This window comes from Bubalus bubalis, chromosome 2, assembly GCF_019923935.1.
Source record: "Bubalus bubalis isolate 160015118507 breed Murrah chromosome 2, NDDB_SH_1, whole genome shotgun sequence".
Taxonomy (NCBI): Eukaryota; Metazoa; Chordata; class Mammalia; order Artiodactyla; family Bovidae; genus Bubalus; species Bubalus bubalis.
In genome coordinates, this window is record NC_059158.1 from 123818722 (window position 1) to 123842569 (window position 23848).

Sequence of the window (23848 nt, forward strand, 5' to 3'; positions counted from 1 at the left end):
CTCATTGGAAAAGACTCTGATGCTGGGAGGGATTGAGGGCAGGAGGAGAAGGGGACGACGGAGGATGATATGGTTTGATGGCATCACCGACTTGATGGACGTGAGTTTGAGTGAACTTCAGGAGTTGGTGATGGACAGGGAGGCCTGTCGTGCTTGATTCATGGGGTTGCGAAGAGTCGGACACGACTGAATGACTGAACTGAACTGAACCAATGTGGTCATGGGAACTTCCCTGGTGGTTCAGTGGTTAAGAATCTACCTTCCAATCCTGGGGATGTGGGTTCTATCTCTGAGCAGGAAACTAAGATTCCATATACCGCTGGGTAACAGCCCATGCACCACAACTACTGAGCTCTAGTGCCCATGCTTCACAACAAAGAGAAGCTCATGCACCTCGAGGAAGACCTAGCACAGCCAAAAAAAAAAAGTGTGATCAGGAAAGATTGGAAATAAGTAGTCTCTTGTGCTGTTTTTCTTACATTTTTATATTTTGTGAGGATTTAATGGTGAGATCTTAAGGAAGACTTACTGAAAGTTCACATTGCTGCCCCCACACCTCAATTTCATAGATCCATTGGGGCTCAAGAGTCTGTATTTTAAATGTGAACACAAGATGGTACTGATGCATGTAGTCTCTAGCCTTGCAGAGAAACAGTTGGGAGGGATGGAGACTGCCGTGGCCTCATTAACGTTCTATTATTAGCCATTATTTATAAAGCACTTTTTCCTGTTTGTTCATTGAATATACTCAATGGGACAAAATCAAAATCCATGTTAAATCCCAGCTGTATTATACTTCTTGTTGCTATCAGTCATAGAGTAGAATTTTCTGTTTAGTGATTTTCTAAAACTGAATGAGAAAGTAATCTATATTTTACTAGGGTAATCTCTAGCAAGAGGTTTTGTGCCCCTCTGCAGAAGTGTGAATGTACCTCTACAGCAGGGATATTGAAATAGGACTGAGTTGGCAATGTCATAACATTCCTGGTTGTTAAAGTCCATGCAAGCTACTGGCATCTAGTGGGTAGAAACCAGGAATGCTGTGTAAAATCCTAAAATACACAGAATGGTCCCCCCATACCCTTACTCCCTGCATGGAGGTTTATCTGAAAAAAATTGTCAACAATGCCAAGATTGGTTGAGAAACTGTACTCTATAAAGTTAGTGTTCAATAAATATTTTTTGATGAATAAATTAATTTTTAAAAGAATCTTCTATTAGTTGCAGTTTTCTGCCAGTTAGGAGTTTTTACTTTTGAAAGTTGAAAGAGTTAAAACATTTAGTTTTATCCCCTTTGCACCCCCATACACAAATATTTTCTTCCTAAGTTGATAGTTTGCATTGTATATTTGTATATTAATCATGCTCTATAAATAAAAGTGGCTAAATTAAGACAGATCAATGTACAAATCTGTCTTCTTCCTGTGAAAAAATCGATTTGAGTTCAGCTTTAAAAGAAGGGAAAATGGGAAAGTAGAATGTTCCCAGTATTAATTTTGAAGTAGGGAGTTCTAACATGCAAAGAGTAAAATTGCAAGTTTTGTGTGCATCATCAGTAAATGAGAGTTCCCATTTACTTGCTAGTTTTCCTTGGTTAAACAGAAAACTTTTACCAGTTTAAATGAGTATGAGCTGGTATTTCATTGAGGGTTTTGATAGTGCATTTTGGGTGAAAGTAACTTTTTATTTGAAGTATAGTATGCATACAGTAGAAATCAAATCTTAAATACATGTAAAATTGGGACTTCTCTGGCAGTCCAGTTGTTAAGACTCTGTGCTTCCTATGCAGGGGACATGAGTTCTACCTGTGATTGGGGAACTAAAATCCCACATGCTGCACAGCATGGCCAAAAATAAATAAATAAACATAAGATTGATAAGAATTGCAAAGCATAATACTTTGTGAAACCACCATTAGCTCAAGATGAAGAATATTACCAGTATCTTAGAAGGATAGGGCTTCCCTCATAGCTCAGTTGGTAAAGAATCTGCCTGCAATGTAGGAGACCCCAGTTCGATTCCTGGGTTGGGAAGATCCGCTGGAGAAAGGATAGGCTACCCACTCCAGTAGAAGGATAGCTGTACTTTCTCCTTGTTAGTATGTGTTCCTTGCCTAAAGTAGTTAGCATTCTACTTCATCTATCGCCATAGATGAGTTTTGCTTGTCTTTTTAACATTATTAGAATAAACTGTATAATTGTTATTTATATAGGTCATAATATTAACAGTTTCACGTATGGCTCAATGCAAACATTTCTTTGTTTCTTCATTGCTGTATAGTATTACATTTGTGGTAGCTAGTCTCCAAAGGTGGCCTCCCTCCACCCCTTCTGCTACTAACACCCATGCAGAGTCCCTCTCCCCTGAATCTTGGTCTTTGTGACACCTAGTAAAGTAAGAAGTCTTCCTTCCACCTTCTAGTTGGGTCTCTTAGGACACTCACTCTGGAACAGTTCAGCTCAGACTCCTAGTTGTCATTCTGTAAGAAGCCCATCCCATATGGAGAGACTGTGTACATAGGTTCTTTGGTTAACACCACAGCTGATTGTCCAGCCAGCAGTCCACATTGGTTGTCAGTTACACCAGTGAGCCATCTTGTGTGTCAGGTCCAGTCAAACTTCAGGGACTCTAATCACTGCCATCTAACTGCAGTCAAAAGTGAGAACTGAAGCTAGGCTTAGTCAAGCCACTGAAACATGAGATATATTAATACTTCAAAAAAATTTTTTTGTGGTGTGTTTACCGTATTAGCAATGGATAGTGAGACATTCTTGCATGAGTATATCAAAATTTATCAAGTTTACCCTTGGTTTCTTTATAGTTTTGGGGTTTCTATGAATACTGCAGCTCTAAACAAGTCTTATACATGTGTATATTGGTGTATATATCAAAATATACTTCCCTAGCGGCTCAGCAGTAAAAAATCTGCCTGCAGTGCTAGAGACGTGGGTTCACTTGCTAGGATGGGAAGATCCCCTGGAGGAGGGCATGGCAACCCACTCCAGTATTCTTTGCCAGAAAAACCCCATGGACAGAGTTGCCTGGCAGGCTACGTTCCATAGGGTTACAGAGTTGGACACAACTGAAGCGACTGAGCACACACATAGTTCTGTTGAACAGATATCTAAGGGTGGAAATGCTGAATCAAGTGTAATGAAAGTTTTCTGAATTGCTTATATGTACGTACATTTTCACCAGCAGTTTATGAGATTTACATTTGTTCTACATCCTCATCAACACTTAGTATATAACGTATTTTGGTCATTCTGATGCTAGTGTTGTAGTATCTCTTTGTGACTTTTTCTTCTACTAATGAATTTTTCAAACATTGGTAAATAATGTTATTCTCACAGCTCTTCCAGAGAATAGGAGGATGCATAATTCATTTTATGATGACCAGCATAACCTTAATACTAACAGCTAATAATATCATTATACAAAAAAGAAATATTATAGACCAGTTTTTTGTGAACAAGAATTATAAAATTTCCAAACAGATTATGAGCAAATTAAGTCTATAATACACACACACACACACACACACACACACTCATATAAATGTGTTAATACCAGGTTAGGTTTGTTCAAAGAATGTGAGATGTAAAATAAAGGGGAAAAACCATATAATCTTTTCTTCAGTGTATTAAAAACAAACAAAAACTTAGTGCAGTGGAAATAGAGAAGAATTTCTGTTAACTTATGAAGAGTATTTACAAATACCCTAAAGCAAACATTATACCTAGAAATGAAATACGGAAAATTTCTGCCTGTAGACTGGAAACAAGAATGTTCACTATCACCACTTCATTTTGATGTTTTTGTTATTTATATTTGTATCATTTTTCCATATAATTATTGGTCATTTAGGTGTCTAGCTCTTAACCTCACTCTGTAGTTTGTCAGTAATTTGGTTCCCCTTTGCTAAAATCAGGATTTATCAGTTTATTCTTATAGGACCTTTCAGCTTTTTATGCTGTGTATTTTTTAATATTTTTATTGAGATATAATTTACATTTAAAATGTACAGTTCATCCTTTTTAAGTGTATAATTCAGTGGGTTTGGGGGTATATTTTTGTGTGTTCACAACATTAATTTTTCACTGTTGTACATACAAAACAAAATTCATTACTAATTTCACCATTTTTACATGTAGTTAAGTGGCATCAATTACATTCACACAGTTGTTCAATCATTACAGTCACTGTCTATTCTAAAACTTTTTCATCACTCCACACTAAAATTTTGTAAATATTATGCAATAACTCCCTATTTTCCTTGCTCCCCAAATTTTATGTTTTTACCTGTTCTAAATATCTCAGAAAAGTAGAACTATATAATATTTGCTCTCTTTGGAAGAATGTCTGTTCAAACCCCTTGCCCATTTTGTAATTATTTGCCTTTTATTGTTGAATTATAAGAATTCTTTTTATATTCTGATTCAAATCACTTATTAGATACACCATTTGCAAATATTTTCTCCCAGTCCATAAGTTGTCTTTTCACTTGCTTGATGGTATCCTTCAAAGCACAAGTTTTACTCTTTGATGAATTCTAATTTATCCTTTTTATGTTTATCACATATGCTTTTGGTATCATATCTAAAATATCATTCCCTGGTCTATGATCACAAAGATATTTTTTCTGTAAGACTTTTATAGTTCTAGCTATTAATTTTAGGGCTTGATTCATTTGGAGTTCATTTTTTTTTTTAATTTTATTTTATTTTTAAACTTTACATAATTGTATTAGTTTTGCCAAATATCAAAATGAATCCACGGTTCAGTTTCCTTCTTTTGCAGGTAGATATCCAGTTTTCCTATAGATTTCTGCTCTTACCTGTATTACTCCCTTCCTTCTGTTTATTTTGCTCTTTTTCTGGTTTTTATTAGGAGGGAGCTTAGACCTTAGACTACTGATGTGTGAGATCTATCCCTTTTTTTTCCTTAAATTTTCCTGAATCTTCTTTATCCCATAGATTATTTGGAACTGTGTCCCCGCCCTCGCCCCCTACCCCCCACCAGGTGATTAGTTTCTAAATTTTTCTTCTTATCTCTCTGCAGTTTTCTATTTTCAATTAATTACGATTATAGAACATGCTCTGTATGATACCAGTTTTCAATTTGGTAAGGTTTGGTTTATGACCATAGACACTTGAAATGAATGGGTATTCTGTTGTTGAGTAGAGTGTCCTTTAAATGTCAGTCAGATCCTGTTTGTTGATGTATCATTGAGTTCTATATTCTTGCTAATTTTCTGTTTAATAATTCTAGCAATTACTTAATTGTTGACATCTTTAGTTATACTTTTGCCTTTAATTTTTTCTAATTTTCTTCTCATTCTTTTAATTTTTGGTTCATTAATTTTCCAACTATATTCTTTTGTGTAGAAATATTTTTTAATGTCCTTTTTACCCTTGGTAAAGTTACTTTCTCTCAAACCTACTTTTTAAAATTAATGTTTATAGGATATATCTTTTTCTTATCCCTTTCCTTTCAAAAGGGATAAGAAACAAAACAGTATTTGAAATTTTCTGTCCCTTTGCTTACATATATGTTATTGATATTATATTTGAAGTAAATTTCTTTTAGGTAGTATGTAGTTGGATTATGGTTTTTCCCCTACTTTGTCAATCTCTGCCTTTTAGGGTAAACAAGGTCCTGCTGTATAGCATAGAGAGCTATATTCAACATCCTGTGATAGACCATAATGGAAAATAATATTAAATAAATACATACGAAATTAACATAACATTGTAAATCAGCTATATGTTAGTATAAATCTCTGCCTTTTAATTAGTGTATTTAGACCATGTACTTTCCTATAATTATTATGTTAGAGTTTAAGTTTGCCATTTTTTTACTTGCTTTCTGTTTTTTATGTTTTTCATTTCTTTTTCCTGCCTTTCTAATGGATTATGTGAGCATTCAAAAGAATTTTCATTTTTTCTATTTCAGTATTTTTTAGTATCTCTGGGTAGGTTTTTTTGTTTGTTTTTGGTGGTGGTTGCTCTTGTTACTACATTTTACATATATAAATTATCATAGAATATTGGTAATACCATTTTACCACCTTGAGTGGAGTGTAGAAGACTTATCTACCTTTAGGTGTACTTTTACCTTCCCCCCCTTTATAATTGTCTTGATATTTTTTTCTGTACATTTGGGAGCATATCAGATAAAGTTAAATGTTTTGCTTTAACCATCAAACATAATTTAATACTGAAGAGGATAGGCTTTTATGTATTTCTCAGTTTCTCCTAGTCATTGCTTTTTTATTTTTCTGCGTTTCTTCATGTTGTTATTTCCTTTCTGGCTAGAGAGCTTCTTTTAGGCATTCTTTTAGTGGTAGTCTATTGATGATAAATTACTTTAACCTTTTGTTTTTCCTGAGAATGTCATTATTTACCCTTCATTTATTGTTGTTCAGTTGCTAAGTCCTGTCTGACTCTGCAACCCCATGAACTGCAACATACCAGGCTCCTTTGTCCTACCCTATCTCCTAGAATTTGCTTAAATTCATGTCCACTGAGTCAGTGATGCTATCTAACCATCTCATCCTCTGCTCTCTTCTTTTGCCTTCAGTCTTTTCTAGCATCAGGGTCTTTGCCAGTGAGTCTGCTCTTCACATCAGGTAGCCAAAGTATTGGAGCTTCAACTTCAGCATCAGTCCTTCCAGTGAATATTCAGGGTTAATTTCCTTTAGTATTGACTGCTTTGATCTTCTTATAGTCTAGAGGACTCTCAGGAGTCTTCTGCAGCACCACCATTTGAAAGCATCAATTCTTCGGTGCTCAGCCTTCTTTATGGTCCAGCTCTCACATCCGTACATGACTACTGGAAAAACCATAGCTTTGTCTATTCAGACATTTGTTGGCAAAGTGGTCTCTCTGCTTTTTAATACGCTGTCTAGGTTAGTCATAGCTTTTCTTCCAAGGAGCAAAGCGTCTTTTAATTTCATGGTTGCAGTCACCGTCTGCAATGGCTTTGGAGCTCAAGAAAATGAAATCTGTCACTGCTTCTACTTTTCCCCCTTCTATTTGCCGTGGAGTGATGGACCTGGATGCCATGATACTTGCTTTTTTAATGCTGAGTTTTAAGCCAGCGTTTTTACTCTGCTCTTTCATGCTCATCAAGAGGCTGTTTAGTTCTCTTCACTTTCTGCCATTAGAGTGGTATCATCTACATATCTGAGGTTGTTGATACTGCTCCTGGGTGTCTTGATTCTAGCTTGTGATTCATCCAGCCTGCCTCTTTGCATGATGTATTCTGCAAGTAAGTTAAATAAGCAGGATGACAATATACAGCTTTGTCATACTCCTTTCCCAATTTTGAATCAGTCAGTTGTTCCATGTCCGATTCTAACTATTGCTTCTTGACCTGCATACGGGTTTCACAGGAGGCAGGTAAGGTGGTCTGGTATTCCCATCTCTTTAAGAATTTTCCACAATTTGTTGTCATCCACTCAGTCAAAGGCTTTAGTTCAGTTCAGTTCAGTCACTCAGTCGTGTCCGATTCTTTGCGACCCCATGAATCGCAGCAAGCCAGGCCTCCCTGTCCATCACCAACTCCCAGAGTTTACTCAAACTCACGTCCATCGAGTTGGTGATGCCATCCAGCCATCTCATCCTCTGTCGTCGCCTTTTCCTCCTGCCCCCAATCCCTCCCAGCATCAGAGTCTTTTCCGATGAGTCAGCTCTTCGCATGATGTGGCCAAAGTACTGGAGTTTCAGCTTTAGCATCATTCTTTCCAAAGAACACCCAGGACTGATCTCCTTTAGAATGGACTGGTTGGATCTCCTTGCAGTCCAAGGGACTCTCAAGAGTCTTCTCCAACACCACCGTTCAAAAGCAACAATTCTTCGGTGCTCAGCTTTAGTGTAGTAGGCAATGAAACAAAAGTAGATATTTTTCTGAAATTCTCTTGCTTTCTCCATGATCTGGTGAATGTTGGCAATTTGATCTGTTGCTCTGCCTGTTCAAAACCCAGCTTCAATACCCATTTTGTATCCGGAAGTTCTTGGTTCACATACTGCTGAACCTGAGCTTGAAGGATTTTGAGCATAACCTTATTAGGATATGAAATGAGCACACTTGTACAGTAGTTTGAACATTCTTTGCGATTGCCCTTGTTTTGGATTGGAATGAAAACTAACTTTTCCAGTCCTGTAACTACTGTTGAGTTTTCCAAATTTGCTGACATATTGAGTTACAGCACTTTAATAGCATCATCTTTAGGATTTAAAATAGCTCAGCTGGAATTCTGTCACCTCCACTAGCTTTGTTTTTACTAATGCTTCCTAAGGCCCACTCAACTTCACACTCCAGGATGTCTGACTCTAGGTGAATGGCCACACCATCATGGTTATCCCATCATTAAGACATTTTTTGGTATAGTTCTTCTATGTATTATGCCATCTCTTCTTAATCTCTTCTGCTTCTGTTTGACCCTTACAGTTTCCATCTGTTATTGTGACCATCCTTGCATGAAATGTACCCTTGATATCCTCAATTTTCTTGAAGAAATCTCTAGTCTTTCCCATTCTGTTGTTTTCTTCTGTATCTTTGCATTGTTCATTCAAGAAGGCCTTCTCTCTCCTTGCTATTCTCTAGAACTCTGCATTCAGTTGGGTATATCTTTCCCTTTCTCCCCTGCCTTTCACTTCTCTTCTTTCCTCAGCTATTTGTAAAGCCTCCTCAGATAACCACTTGCCTTCTTGCATTTCTTTCCTTTGGGATGGTTTTGGTCACTGCCTCCTGTACAGTGTTACAAACTTCTGTCCATAGTTCTTCAGGTATTCTGTGGACCAGATCTAATCCCTTGAGTTAATTCGTCACCTTCAGTGTATAATCCTAAGGTATTTGATTTAGGTCATACCTAAATGGGCTAGGGAGTTTCCCTACTTTCTTCAGTTATTCTTCTTTGCTGTGCAGTATTTTCTCTTAGTAACGAATTCTGGGTTGATAGTTCTTTTCTTTCAGTACCTAGAGAATGTTGTGCCATTTTTTCTGGTCTTATGGTTGCAGATGATAAACCTATTCTAATTGAGCTGTCATTCCCTATAGGTAAATTCTTATTGCCTTAAAGATTTTTCCTCTTCATTTTGTTTTTAGTAGTTTGATCATAATGTGTCTTGGGTAGATTTGTTTGGATTCAGTTTGATTAAAGTTCACTTGTATTTTTTTTTAAAGTATATAATTTTATTTATTTGGCTGTGCCAGTTCTTCACTGCTGCATGGGGCTTTTCTCTAGATGTAGTGAGCAGGGACTACTCTCTAGTTGCAGTGAGCAGGCTTCTCGTTGTGGTGGCTTCTCTAGCTGCAGGGCACGGGCTCTGGGGCTCGCAGGATTCAGTAGTTGTGGCTCCTGGGCTCTAGAGCACAGGCTCAGTATTTGCAGTGCCTGCACTTGCTGCTCCACGGCATGTGGGATCTTCCTGGATCAGGGACTGAACCTGTGTCTCCTTCACTGGCAGGTGGATTCTTTACCAGTGAACCACCAGGGAAACCCTCACTTGGATTCTTAGTTCTGTGTTTTTACTTTTTGCCAAATTTGTGAAAATTTTAGTGAATTTCTTCTCAAATATTTTATCATCCTGAAGCTCTTTCTCTTTTAAGTACTCTAGTGCCATGACTGTTATATCTTTTCTTCTTGTCCCATAGGTCTCTAAGGATGTGGTTTCTTTTTTTGGTAATCTATCTTCTCTGTGTTGTTTAGATTGAGTAATTTGTAATCGATTTGTCTTGAAATACATTGATTATTTTCTTTCTCATCTTCATTCTTATATTGAGCACATCCAGTCAGTTTTCATTTCATTACTGTATTCGTTAGTTATATAATTTCCATATGGTTCTTTTATACCTTATATTTCTTTGCGGAAATGTTCTATTTTTTAAACAACATTGTAATGGCTCATTGCAACATTTTTATGATAGCTGCTTCAAAACACTTGTTAGATAATTCCAACATCTGAGTCATGTCAGTGTTGGCGTGTGTTGATTTTTTTCCTTATTCTAGTTGCAATTTTCTTGGTTATGATTACTGAGTTTAGTTAGTATCCTGGACATTTGGGGCAGTATATTATGAGATTGCGGATTATATTTAATCTTCTTTGTAGCAGAGAGTCAACCCGGTAGTAAACAGGTCCTGGCCTGCTCTTTTGAGTTGTGGTTCTAATGACAATCTAGTTTCCAGATCCTTTGCAATACTGTTTCGGTGTAGTTTGTGTGTGTGTGTGTGTGTGTGTGTGTGTGTGTGTGTGTGTTTTATCTAGAGACGTTACTCAAAATTATACATGTATTCCACACTGTGAGTTTTAAACCTTTGCTGTTTTAATTTTGGTCAGTTTTACATATGGTTCATTATTTGAATTTTTATTTCAGGATTTAACTTTCTCTTTTTTTGGCAACCTCCCATCCCAGATCGTCCTGTTTGTTTTTGTTTGGCAGATGCTACCTACTGCAGCTGGGTGGAGGTGGGAGTAGAAGTCTAGGCTTCCCTCTCAGCTCCTGCTGTCACCACCCCGATGGGGGAATCTGAGCACGGCCTATTACCACTAGTCAGAGGTTTAGCCTGTGTCCTCAGCTTCAGCTGATACCATGCCTGGGGAGAGACTATGTATTGCAGCTTGCTGTTGATTGGGAAAGAATAGAAGACCAGGCTTCCCACTTGGTGCGGCAGTACCAGTAGGCAGATAGAACTCCAGGCTCCTTACTTGATTTCCATGGTGCTGTTGGAGACAGGCTCTGTGTTTTTCCATTGGGTTTGGCAGGATTTGAGTCAGAATTAGCAGTAAGGTTTCTGTCTTGCTTTAGGTATCCTTTTCTTGGTCATTTGCTGGAGAAAACAGGTTTACATGGCCTCTTTCCATCCAGCCTATTGGTGTTTCTGGGTTGTAAGAGTTTCTAGTACCAAGTCTTTGGTATGTGGGAGGTAAAAAGAAAACTTGAGAGTCTAGAAATAAACTCATATATCTGTGGTCAGCAGATTTTCAACAAAGTTATCAGGAGTATTCAGTGAGGAAAGAATAGTTTCTTCAACAAATGATGCTTGGACAGTTGGGTATCCACATTCAAAAAATGAAATTTCATTCCTTGGTATATGCCTACCATAAACAAAAATAAACTCAAAAAGGCTAAAGGAACTACATGTAAGATTTAAAACTTTAAGAAGAACATATATAGATAATTGTTTATGACGTTGGGTTTAGCAATAAGTACTTAGATATGACATGACACTGAAAGCACAAGCATAGAAAAATGAATAAATTGGGTTTCACAAAAGTTTAAAACTTCTGTGTATGCAAGTATATGATCAAGAAAGTGGAAAAACACCTATGGGAAGGAATAAAATATTCACAAATTATGTTTCTGATAAGGGTCTAGCATCTACAATATAAAAAGAACTTAACAGCAGAAAGATTATCAATCCAGTTTTGAAAATGGGCAAAGGATTTGATTAGACCTTTCTCCAAAGATATACAAATGTCCAACAAGCACATGAAAAAAAATGCTCAACATTATTAGTTACTATAAAAATACAAATCATATCAAAACCACAGTGAAGTACCACTTCATACCCAGTAGGATGGCTATAATCAAAAGAATAGAAAAAACGTTGGCAAGGCTGAGGAGCAATTGGAGCCCTCAGGCATTGCTGGTAGGAATGTAAAATGGTTCGGCCGCTGTGGAAAAGTGTTTGGTGGTTCCTGAAAAAGGTAAACAATTTCCATATGACCCATTGATTCCACTTCTGCCTGTGAACCTAAAAGGGTTGGAAGTAGACACTCAGATACTTATCATTCAGTTCAGTCACTCAGTCGTGTCTGACACTTTGTGACCCCATGGACTGCAGCACGCCAGGCCTCACTGTCCATCACCAACTCCCAGAGTTTACTCAAACTCATGTCCATTGAGTTGGTGATGCCATCCAACCATTTCATCCTCTGTCATCCCCTTCTCCCGCCTTCAATCTTCCCTAGCATCAGGGTGTTTTTTCTAGTGGGTCAGCTCTTTGCATCAGGTGGCCAAAGTATTGGAGTTTCAGCTTCAGCATCAGTCCTTCCAATAAATATTCAGGACTGATTTCCTTTAGGATGGACTTATTGGCTCTCCTTGCAGTCCAAGGGGACTCTCAAGAGTCTTCTCCAACACTACAGTTCAAAAGCATCAATTATTCAGCACTCAGCTTTCTTTATAGTCCAACTCTAACATCCATACATGACTACTGGAAAAACCATAGTCTTGACTAGATGGACCTTTGTTGGCAAAGGAATGTCTCTGCTTTTGAATATGCTGTCTAGGTTGGTAATAACTTCTCTTCCAAGGAGCATGTGTCTTTTAATTTCATGGCTGCAGACACCATTGCAGTGATTTTGGAGCCCAGAAAAATAAAATCTACCACTGTAGATACTTGTACATAATGCCAGTACACAGAAGGTGGAAACAACCCAAATGTCCACTGACTGATAAACAAACTGTTATGTATCCATATAATGGGATATTATTTAACCATAAGAAGGATTTAAATATGATTACATAGTACAGCATGGAACCTTGAAAACATTAGTGCTGAGTGAAAGGAACCAGATAAAAAAGGTCACATATTGTTCAGTTCCATTTACATGAAATATTCACAATAAGTAAATCCATAGAGACAGAAAGCAGATGAGTGGTTGCCAGGGCTAGGATAAGAGATACTCTTTAATGGATATGGTATTCTTTCAGTGTTGATGGAAATGTTTTGATACTAGGTAGAAATGGTGGTTGTACAATACTGTGGATATAGTAATGCAACAAATTGCACACTTTTATTTATTTGTAATTTAACTAAAAAGCCTCTTGATGAACATGAAAGAGGAGAGTGAAAAAGTTGGCTTAAAGCTCAACATTCAGAAAACGAAGATCATGGCATCCGGTCCCATCACCTCATGGGAAATACGTGGGGAAACAGTGGAAACAGTGTCAGACATTATCTTTTTGGGCTCCAAAATCACTGCAGATGTTGACTGCAGCCATGAAATTAAAAGACGCTTACTCCTTGGAAGAAAAGTTATGACCAACCTAGATAGCATATTGAAAAGCAGAGACATTAGTTTGCCAACAAAGGTCCGTTTAGTCAAGGCTATAGTTTTTCTAGTGGTCGTGTATGGATGCGAGGGTTGGACTGTGAAGAAAGCTGAGCGCCGAAGAATTAATGCTTTTGAACTGTGGTGTTGGAGAATACGCTTGAGAGTCCCTTGGACCACAAGGAGATCCAACCAGTCCATTCTGAAGGAGATCAGCCCTGAGTGTTCTTTGGAAGGACTGATGCTAAAGCTGAAATTCCAGTACTTTGGCCACCTCATGCGAAGAGTTGACTCATTGGAAAAGACTCTGATGCTGGGAGGGATTGTGGGCAGGAGGAAAAGGGGACGACAGAGGATGAGATGGCTGGATGGCATCACTGACTTGATGGACGTGAGTATGAGTGAACTCTGGGAGTTGGTGATGGACAGGGAGGCCTGGCTTGCTGCGATTCATGGGGTTGCAAAGAGTCGGACACGACTGAGCGACTGAACTGAACTGAACTGAGCTATTTACTTGTTTGTTTATTTTTGGCTGCACTGGGTCTTTGTTGCTGCATGCAGGCTTTCTCTAGTTGTGGTGAGCAGAGGCTACTCTTCATTGAGGTGCACAGGCTTGTTATTGCTGTCGCTTTTCTAATTGCACAGCACAGGCTCTAGAGCCTGCGGGCTCAGTAGTTATCATGGGTAGGCTTAGTTGTCCCATGGTATTTGGAAGCTTTGCGGACCAGAAATTGAACCTGTTCAGTTCAGTTCAGTTCAGTTGCTCAGTCGTGTCTGACTCTTTGCGACCCCATGAACCAAAGTATGCCAGGCCTCCCTGTCCATCACCAACTCCTGGAGTTCACCCAAACCCACGTCCATTGAGTCGGTGATGCCACCCAGCCATCTCTTCTTTCATCCCCTTCTCCTCCTGCCCTCAATCTTTCCCAGTATCAGGATCTTTTCAAATGAGTCAGCTCTTCACATCAGGCGGCCAAAGTATTGGAGTTTCAGCTTCAACATCAGTCCCTCCAGTATCCCCTGCCTTATCAGGCAGATTTTAAATAACAGAACCATCAGGGAATTCCCAAAAGTGCATACTCATAAATGGTTACTTTTGCATTGTGTGAATGTTATTTCAGTAAAAAGAAACAGAAAGAAAACACTAGGAGTTCCCTGGCCCTGCTGCTTGCTACTTCTTTTCTTTCAGAGTTAAAAAAAAATTTTATGTTTTGTTGTTGTTGTTTGTTGATTTCACTCAGGTGGCCGGGAAAAATGCATCTACTCTTTTTTCTAGACAAGCGCAGTAGACTCACCTTATTAGCTTTTTAAAAACAGTAATGTTCAATTAGTCTTAAAGACTAACCACATTTTATTGCCATATAATTGTTGATAGTAGTCTCTTATGATCCTTTGTATTTCTGTGTTGTCTGTTGTGATCTCTCCATTTTCATTTCTAATTTTATTGATTTGATTTTTCTCCCTTTGTTTCTTGATGAGTCTGGCTAATGGTTTGTCAATTTTATTTATCCTTTCAAAGAACCAGCTCTTGGTTTTGTTGATTTTTGCTATGGTCTCTTTTGTTTCTTTTGCATTTATTTCTGCTCTAAGTTTTAAGATTTCTTTCCTTCTACTAACCCTGGGGTTCTTCATTTCTTCCTTTTCTAGTTGCTTTAGGTGTAGAATTAGGTTATTTATTTGACTTTTTTCTTGTTTCTTGAGGTGTGCCTGTATTGCTATGAACTTTCCCCTTAGGACTGCTTTTATAGTGTCCCACAGGTTTTGGGTTGTTGTGTTTTCATTTTCATTCGTTTCTATGCAAATTTTGATTTCTTTTTTGATTTCTTCTGTGATTTTTTGGTTATTCAGCAGCGTGATGTTCAGCCTCCATATGTTGGATATTTTTTAATAGTTTTTCTCCTGTAATTGAGATCTAATCTTACTGCATTGTGGTCAGAAAAGATGCTTGGAGTGATTTCTATTTTTTTGAATTTACCAAGGCTAGCTTTATGGCCCAGGATGTGATCTATTCTGGAGAAGGTTCCATGTGCGCTTGAGAAAAAGGTGAAATTCATTGTTTTGGGATGAAATGTCCTATAGATATCAATTAGTCTAACTGGTCTATTGTATCGTTTAAAGTTTGTGTTTCCTTGTTAATTTTCTGTTTAGTTGATCTATCCATAGGTGTGAGTGGGGTATTAAAGTCTCCCACTATTATTGTGTTATTGTTAATTTCTCCTTTCATACTTGTTAGCATTTGTCTTACATACTGCAGTGCTCCCGTGTTGGGTGCATATATATTTATAATTGTTATATCTTCTTCTTGGATTGATCCTTTGATCATTATGTAGTGACCTTCTTTGTCTCTTTTCACAGCCTTTGTTTTAAAGTCTATTTTATCTGATATGAGTATTGCTACGCCTGCTTTCTTTTGGTCCCTATTTGCATGGAAAATCTTTTTCCAGCCCTTCACTTTCAGTCTGTATGTGTCCCCTGTTTTGAGGTGGGTCTCTTGTAGACAACATATGTAGGGGTCTTGTTTTTGTATCCATTCACTAAGTCTTTGTCTTTTGGTTGGGGCATTCAACCCATTTACGTTTAAGGTAATTAACTGATAAGTATGATCCTGTTGCCATTTACTTTATTGTTTTGGGTTCGAATTTATACACCGTTTTTGTGTTTCTTGTCTAGAGAATATCCTTAAGTATTTGTTGGAGAGTTGGTTTGGTGGTGCAGAATTCTCTCAGCTTTTGCTTGTCTGAAAAGCTTTTGATTTCTCCTTCATACTTGAATGAGATCCTTGCTGGGTACAATAATCTGGGCTGTAGGTTATTTTCTTTCATCACTTTAAGTATGTCTTGCCATTCCCTCCTGGCTTGATAAAAGCTATATATGACAAACCCACAGCAAACATTATCCTCAATGGTGAAAAATTGAAAGCATTTCCTCTAAAGTCAGGAACAAGACAAGGGTGCCCACTTTCACCATTACTATTCAACATAGTTTTGGAAGTTTTGGCCACAGCAGTCAGAGAAGAAAAAGAAATAAAAGGAATCCAAATTGGAAAAGAAGAAGTAAAACTCTTCACTGTTTGCAGATGACATGATCCTCTACATAGAAAACCCTAAAGACTCCACCAGAAAATTACTAGAACTAATCAATGACTATAGTAAAGTTGCAGGATATAAAATCAACACACAGAAATCCCTTGCATTCCTATACAGTAATAATGAGAAAACAGAGAAATTAAGGAAACAATTCCATTCACCATTGCAACGGAAAGAATAAAATACTTAGGAATATATCTACCTAAAGAAACTAAAGACCTATATATAGAAAACTATAAAACACTGGTGAAAGAAATCAAAGAGAACACTAATAGATGGAGAAATATACCATGTTCATGGATTGGAAGAATCAATATAGTGAAAATGAGTATACTACCCAAAACAATTTATAGATTCAATGCAATCCCTATCAAGCTACCAACAGTATTCTTCACAGAGCTAGAACAAATAATTTCACAATTTGTATGGAAATACAAAAAACCTCGAATAGCCAAAGCGATCTTGAGAAAGAAGAATGGAACTGGAGGAATCAACCTACCTGACTTCAGGCTCTACTACAAAGCCACAGTCATCAAGACAGTATGGTACTGGCACAAAGACAGAAATATAGATCAGTGGAACAAAATAGAAAGCCCAGAGATAAATCCGTGCACATATGGATACCTTATCTTTGACAAAGGAGGCAAGACTAGACAATGGATTAAAGACAATCTCTTTAACAAGTGGTGCTGGGAAAACTGGTCAACCACTTGTAAAAGAATGAAACTAGAACACTTTCTAACACCATACACAAAAATAAACTTAAAATGGATTAAAGATCTAAATGTAAGACCAGAAACTATAAAACTCCTAGAGGAGAACATAGGCAAAACACTCTCTGACATACATCACAGCAGGATCCTCTATGACCCACCTCCCAGAATATTGGAAATAAAAGCAAAAATAAACAAATGGGACCTAATTAACCTTAAAAGCTTCTGCACATCAAAGGAAACTATTAGCAAGGTGAAAAGACAGCCTTCAGAATGGGAGAAAATAATAGCAAATGAAGCGACTGACAAACAACTAATCTCAAAAATATACAAGCAACTCCTACAGCTCAACTCCAGAAAAATAAATGACCCAATCAAAAAATGGGCCAAAGAACTAAATAGACATTTCTCCAAAGAAGACATACAGATGGCTAACAAACACATGAAAAGATGCTCAACATCACTCATTATCAGAGAAATGCAAATCAAAACCACTATGAGGTACCATTTCACACCAGTCAGAATGGCTGCGATCCAAAAGTCTACAAGTAATAAATGCTGGAGAGGGTGTGGAGAAAAGGGAACCCTCTTCCACTGTTGGTGGGAATGCAAACTAGTACAGCCACTATGGAGAACAGTGTGGAGATTCCTTAAAAAACTGGGAATAGAACTGCCCTATGATCCAACAATCCCACTGCTGGGCATACACACTGAGGAAACCAGAAGGGAAAGAGACACGTGTACCCCAATGTTCATCGCAGCACTGTTTATAATAGCCAGGACATGGAAGCAACCTAGATGTCCATCAGCAGATGAATGGATAAGAAAGCTGTGGTACATATACACAATGGAGTATTACTCAGCCATTACAAAGAATACATTTGAATCAGTTCTAATGAGGTGGATGAAAGTGGAGCCTATTATACAAAGTGAAGTAAGCCAGAAAGAAAAACACCAATACAGTATACTAACACATGTATATGGAATTTAGAAAGATGGTAACAATAACCCTGTGTACGAGACAGCAAAAGAGACACTGATGTATAGAACAGTCTTATGGAGTCTGTGGGAGAGGGAGAGGGTGGGAAGATTTGGGAGAATGGCATTGAAACATGTAAAATATCATGTATGAAATGAAAAAAAAAAAAAAAAAAGCTTGGGAAAAAAAAAAAAGACTAACCACAATGACAGAAAACTAACCAAACTGTTCACTTGGATCACAACCTTGTCTAACTCAATGAAACTACGAGCCATGGCATGTAGGGTCACCTGAGACGGATGGGTCATGGTGAAGAGTTCTGACAAAACATGGTCCGCTGGAGAAGGGAATGGCAAACCACTTTGATATTCTTGATTTAAGAATCTCATGAAGAGTATGAAAAGGCAAAAAGATATGACACTGAAAAATGAACTCCCCAGGTGTGAAATATGCTACTGGAGAAGAGTAGAGAAATAGTTCCAGAAAGAATGAAGAGGCTGAGCCAAAGCAAAACCAATACCCAGTTGTGGATGTAGTTGGTGATGGAAGTAAAGTCTGATGCTGTAAAGAACAATATTGTATAGGAACCTGGAATGTTAGGTCCATGAATCAAGGTAAATTAGAAGTGGTCAAACAGGAGATTGAAAGAGTGAACATTGACATTTTAGGAATCAGTGAACTAAAATGGACTGGAATGGGTGAATTTAATTCAGATGACCGTTATATCTACTCCTGTGGGCCATAATCCCTTAGAAGAAATGGAGCAGCCCTCATAATAAATGAGAGAGTCCAAAATGCAGTACTTGGGTGCAGTCTCAAAACGACAGAATGATCTCTCCTTGTTTCCAAGGCAAACCATTCAGTATCATAGTAATCCAGGTCTATACCCCAACCACTAATGCTGAAGAAGTGGAAGTTGAACGGTTCTATGAAGACCTACAAGACCTTCTAGAACACCAAAAAAAATGTCTTCTTCATCATAGAGAGCTAGATGCAAAAGTAGGAAGTCAAAAGATACCTGGAGTAACAGGCAAATTGGGCTTTGGAGTACAAAATGAAGCAGGGGAAAGGCTAATAGAGTTTTGCCAAGAGAATGCATTGGTCATAGCAAGCACCCTCTTCTAATAACACAAGAGCTGACTCTACACATGGATATCACCAGATGGTCAATACTGAAATCAGATTGATTATATTCTTTGCAGCAAAGATGGAGAAGCACTATACAGTCAGCAAAAACAAGACAAGGAACTGATTGTGGCTCAGATCATGAGCTCCTTATTGCAAAATTCAGAATTGAAGAAAGTAGGGAAAACTGCTAGGCCATTCAGGTATGACCTAAATCAAATCCCTTGTGATTATTACAGTGGAAGTGACCAATAGATTCAAGGTATTAGATCTGATAGACAGACTGAAGAACTATGGACAGAGGTTCATGACATTGTACAGGAGGCATGGTCAAAACCATCCCCAGGAAGAAGAAATGCAAAAAAGCCAAATGGTTGTCTGAGGAGGCCTTAAAAATAGCTGAGAAAAGAAGAGAACTGAAAGGCAAAGGAGAATAGGAAAGATATATCTATCTAAATGCAGAGTTTTGAAGAAGAGCAAGGAGAGATTAGAAAGCCTTCCTAATTGATCAATGCAGAGAAGTAAAGGAAAATAGAATGGGAAACACTAGAGATCTCTTAAAGAAAATTAGAGATACCAAGGAAACATTTCATGCAAAGATGAGCACAATAAAGGACAGAAACGGTATGGACCTAACAGAAGTAGAAGATATTAAGAGATGCAAGAATACACAGAAGAACTGTACAAAAAAGATCTTCATGACCCAGATAATCACGATGGTGTGATCACTCACCTAGGGCCAGACATCCTGGAATGTGAAGTCAAGTGGGCCTTTGAAAGCATCACTACGAACAAAGCTAGTGGAGGTGATGGAATTCCAGTTGAGCTGTTTCAAATCCTAAAAGATGATTTTGTGTAAGTGTTGCACTCAATTTGCGAGCAAATTTGGAAAACCTAGCAGTGACCACAGGACTGGAAAAGGTCAGTTTTCATTCCAATCCCAAAGAAAGGCAATGCCAAAGAATGTTCAAACTACTGCACAAGTGCACTCATCTCACATGCTAGCAAAGTAATGCTCAAAATTCTCCAAGCCAGGCTTTAATAGTATGTGAACTACGAACTTCTGCATTTTCAAGCTGGATTTAGAAAAGGCAGAGGAACCAGAGATCAGATTGTCAACATCCGTTGGATCATTGAAAAAGTAGGAGAATGCCAGAAAAACATCTGCTTCATTGACTACACTAAAACCTTTGAGTGTGTGGATCACAACAAACTGGAAAATTCTTCAAGAGATGGGACTACCTGACCACGTTACCTGCCTTCTGAGAAATCTGTATGCAGGTCAAGAAGTAACAGTTAGAACTGGACATGGAACAATGAACTGCTTCCAAATTGGGAAAGGAGTAAGTCAAGGCTGTATATTGTCATCCTGCTTATTTAACTTACATGCAGAGTACATCTTGTGAAATGCTGGACTGGATGAAGCACAAACTGGAATCAAGATTGCAGGGAGAAATATCAATAACCTCAGATATGCAGATGATACCACCCTTATGGCAGACAGCAAAGAGGAACTAAAGAGCCTCTTGATTCAAGTGAAAGAGGAGAGTGAAAATGCTGGCTTAAAACTCAACATTCAAAAAACAAAGATCATGGCATCTGGTCCCATCATTTCATGACAAATAGATGGGGAAACAATGGAAACTGTGAGAGACTTTATTTTCTTGGGCTCTAAAATCACTGCAGGTGGTGACTGCAGACATGAAATTAAAAGACTCTTGCTCCTTGGAAGAAAAACTATGACCAACTTAGACATCATATTAAAAAACAGAGACATTATTCTGGTGACAAAGGTTCGTCTAGTCAAAGGTATGGCTTTTCTGGAAGTCATGTATGGATGTGAGAGTTGGACCATAAAGAAAGCTGAGCGCTGAAGAATTGATGCTTTTGAACTGTGATGTTGGAGAAGACTCTTGAGTATCCCTTGGATTGCAATGAGATCCAACCAGTCCATCTTAAAGGAAATCAGTCCTGAATATTCATTGGAAGGACTAATGCTGAAGCTCCAATACTTTGGGCACCTGATGGGAAGAACTGACTTATTTGAAAAGCCCCTGATCTTGGGAAAGATTGAAGGCAGAAGGAGAAGGGGACAACAGAGGATGAGATGGTTGGATGGCATTACCGACTTGATGGACATGAGTTTGAGCAAGCTCCAGGAGTTTGTGATGAACTGGCATGCTGTAGTCCTTGGCGTCGCAAAGCGTTGAACGTGACTGAACGACTGAACTGAACTCTCTGCTCCCCTCGCCATCCTGGGCCAGTTTTTTGAGAATGGTAGAGGGGTCAAGGAGCTGAGTTGCATTAATGTGGAAAATGTTCACAGGTTATTCAGTTGGGTCCTTCATTGTGAAGCACTGTTTGAAGCACATGCTTCCTACCATTGATGAAACTATATGAGGCCCTGAAACAGGAAGGGAAGCTCTTTACAAGGAAGATTTTCCTTTTGAACATTGTTACCTGTGAGTTTTAATTTTGAAATTGCTCTGACCATCTTACTTACAGCCTATAAATGCAACATCAGGAACGCAGATTAGAGAGATGGAGAGAAACTTGGTGCTTGATGACCCTTCTCGTTGGCTGTTGCTTTTGCTAATGTTTCCAAAGTGCTTTCCGGACAGATATACCTGTCTACAAGGTTAACAGCATCAAGTGACTTTTACTTTGCTCCTTGTATTTTACTTTTTGGTTGATTGTGGGAAACCTGGGCTTGATCCCTGGGTTGGGAAAATCCCCTGGAGCATGGAAAGGGCTACCCACTCCAATATTCTGGCCTGGAGAATTCCATGGACTATATAGTCCATGGGTCACAAAGAGTCAGACATGACTGAGTGACTTTCACTTTTCGCTTTGCTCATAATGTGTCATTATGGTTTTCCACTTTGATTCTTTTATTGCTGAACGTGTTAGTAGTTTCTCCATGTTTTATTGATTAGTTACACTTTTCTTTAGAGAGTTATTCTGTTTGTTCCACAGCTTAGTAGCTATGGGACTTTGGAAAGTTGCAATTAACTATTACATTACTACAACAGTAGTAATGCCTACATGATAAAATTGGTGTAGGTTAAAATGAGATATTTTTCTAAAGTTTCCTGTCTACTTGTATAATTAGAATAGTATCAGTTTGCTACAAATCAGTTTCTCTGTTTTTATTTCCCTTTTTGTGACATTATTCTACACATGCAAATTTTAAATTGTATTTAGTCAAGTATGTTACTTTCCTGTCATAATTTAAAGGTAAGACTAGGACAATAAGACATGGATTAAATACAGGAGTTAATGTAGCAACAGGTCAAGAAGCAGCAGTTAGAACTGGACATGGAACAACAGATTGGTTCCATATCAGGAAAGGAGTACGTCAAGGCTGCATATTGTCACCCCGCTTATTTAACTTCCATGCAGAGTACATCATGCAAAATGCCGGGCTGGATGAAGCACAAGCTGGATGAAGCACAACCTCAGATATGCAGATGATACCACCCTTATGGCAGGAAGTGAAGAACTAAAGAGCCTCTTGATGAAGGTGAAAGAGGAGAGTGAAAAAGTTGGCTTAAAACTCAACATTCAGAAAACTAAGATCATGGCATCCAATCCCATCATTTCATGGCAAATAGATGGGGAAATGATGGAAACCGTGAGAGACTTTATTTTCTTCGGCTCCGAAATCACTGCAGATGGTGACTGCAGACATGAAATTAAAAGACGCTTGGTCCTTGAAAGAAAAGCTGTGACCAACCTAGATAGCATATTAAAAAGCAGAGGCATTACTTTGCCAACAAAGGTCCGTCTAGTCAAAGTTGTAGTTTTTCCAGTAGTCATGTATGGATATGAGAGCTGGCCTATAAAGACAGCTGAGCACTGAAGAATTGTGCTTTTGAACTGTGGTGTTGGAGAAGACTCTTGAGAGTCCCTTGAACTGCAAGGAGATCCAACCAGTCAATCTTAAAGGAAATCAGTCCTGGGTGTTTATTGGAAGGAGTGATGTTGAAGCTGAACCTCTAATACTTTGGCCAGCTGATGTGAATAGCTGACTCATTTGAAAAGAACTTGATCCTGGGAAAGATTGAAGGCAGGAGGAGAAGGGGACGACAGAGGATGAGATCGTTGGATGGCATCACTGACGCAATGGACATGAGTTGGAGTATGCTACAGTAGTTGGTGATGGACAGGGAAGCCTGGCATGCTGCAGTCCATGGGGTTGCAAAGAGTCGGACACAACTGAGCAACTGAACTGAATAACCTGAAAGCAGAAGACATTTGCAAAGTTCTCCTAATATCTTCTATCTTCATTTTAATTATATACTCTTTGAACCAATTTGCCCCGAGTCAGACTTTTTAAATTACTGTATGATATGTGGAGTCCTTATGCTTAACCAAGTCATTGGCATGAAAACAGTTGCAAACTTATTATGAGAGAAGAGTCCAAGAGTTTTAACAATCTGTAAGTATATAGCCTGTGAGTTTGATTTCCTTTTTGTTTTTCTTCCAGAAACATGATCAGGGGCAAGTTCTGTTGGATATAGTCTTCAAGCATCTTGATTTGACTGAGCGTGACTATTTTGGTTTGCAGTTGACTGACGATTCCACAGATAACCCAGTAAGTTTAAGCTGTTGTCTTTCATTGTCATTGCAGTTTTTCTGTCTTTATACTAGGTCCTTTCTGATTTACATTGTTCACTGATTTTGTGAGTTTTTAAAAAAATTTTAATTTGAATGATTAGAGGTAATTCTTTAGCCTCGAACTTCAGTTTCTTATGTTTTAATCTGTTAGGTTATTTCCTTGGCTTTCATGATCATAAGTCAGTCTACTAATCAAATGCTTGTTTCTTTCTCTATATGTCTTAGACAACTGAATGGCAAACCTAATTCATACTTTTTTGA

General features: G+C 38.2%; 1 protein-coding gene across 6 annotated transcripts in view; it reads left to right on the forward strand.

Moving 5' to 3' along the window:
* The window catches only part of PTPN4 (protein tyrosine phosphatase non-receptor type 4), a 197265-nt gene that overhangs the window by 57401 nt on the left and 116016 nt on the right, over positions 1-23848 (forward strand). For all 6 annotated transcript variants that reach the window (XM_044936424.1, XM_045164288.1, XM_045164290.1 and 3 more), the window contains exon 3: positions 23457-23564. In XM_044936424.1, coding sequence (XP_044792359.1) covers positions 23457-23564 — 108 coding nt within the window. The remainder of the gene's footprint in view (positions 1-23456; positions 23565-23848) is intronic.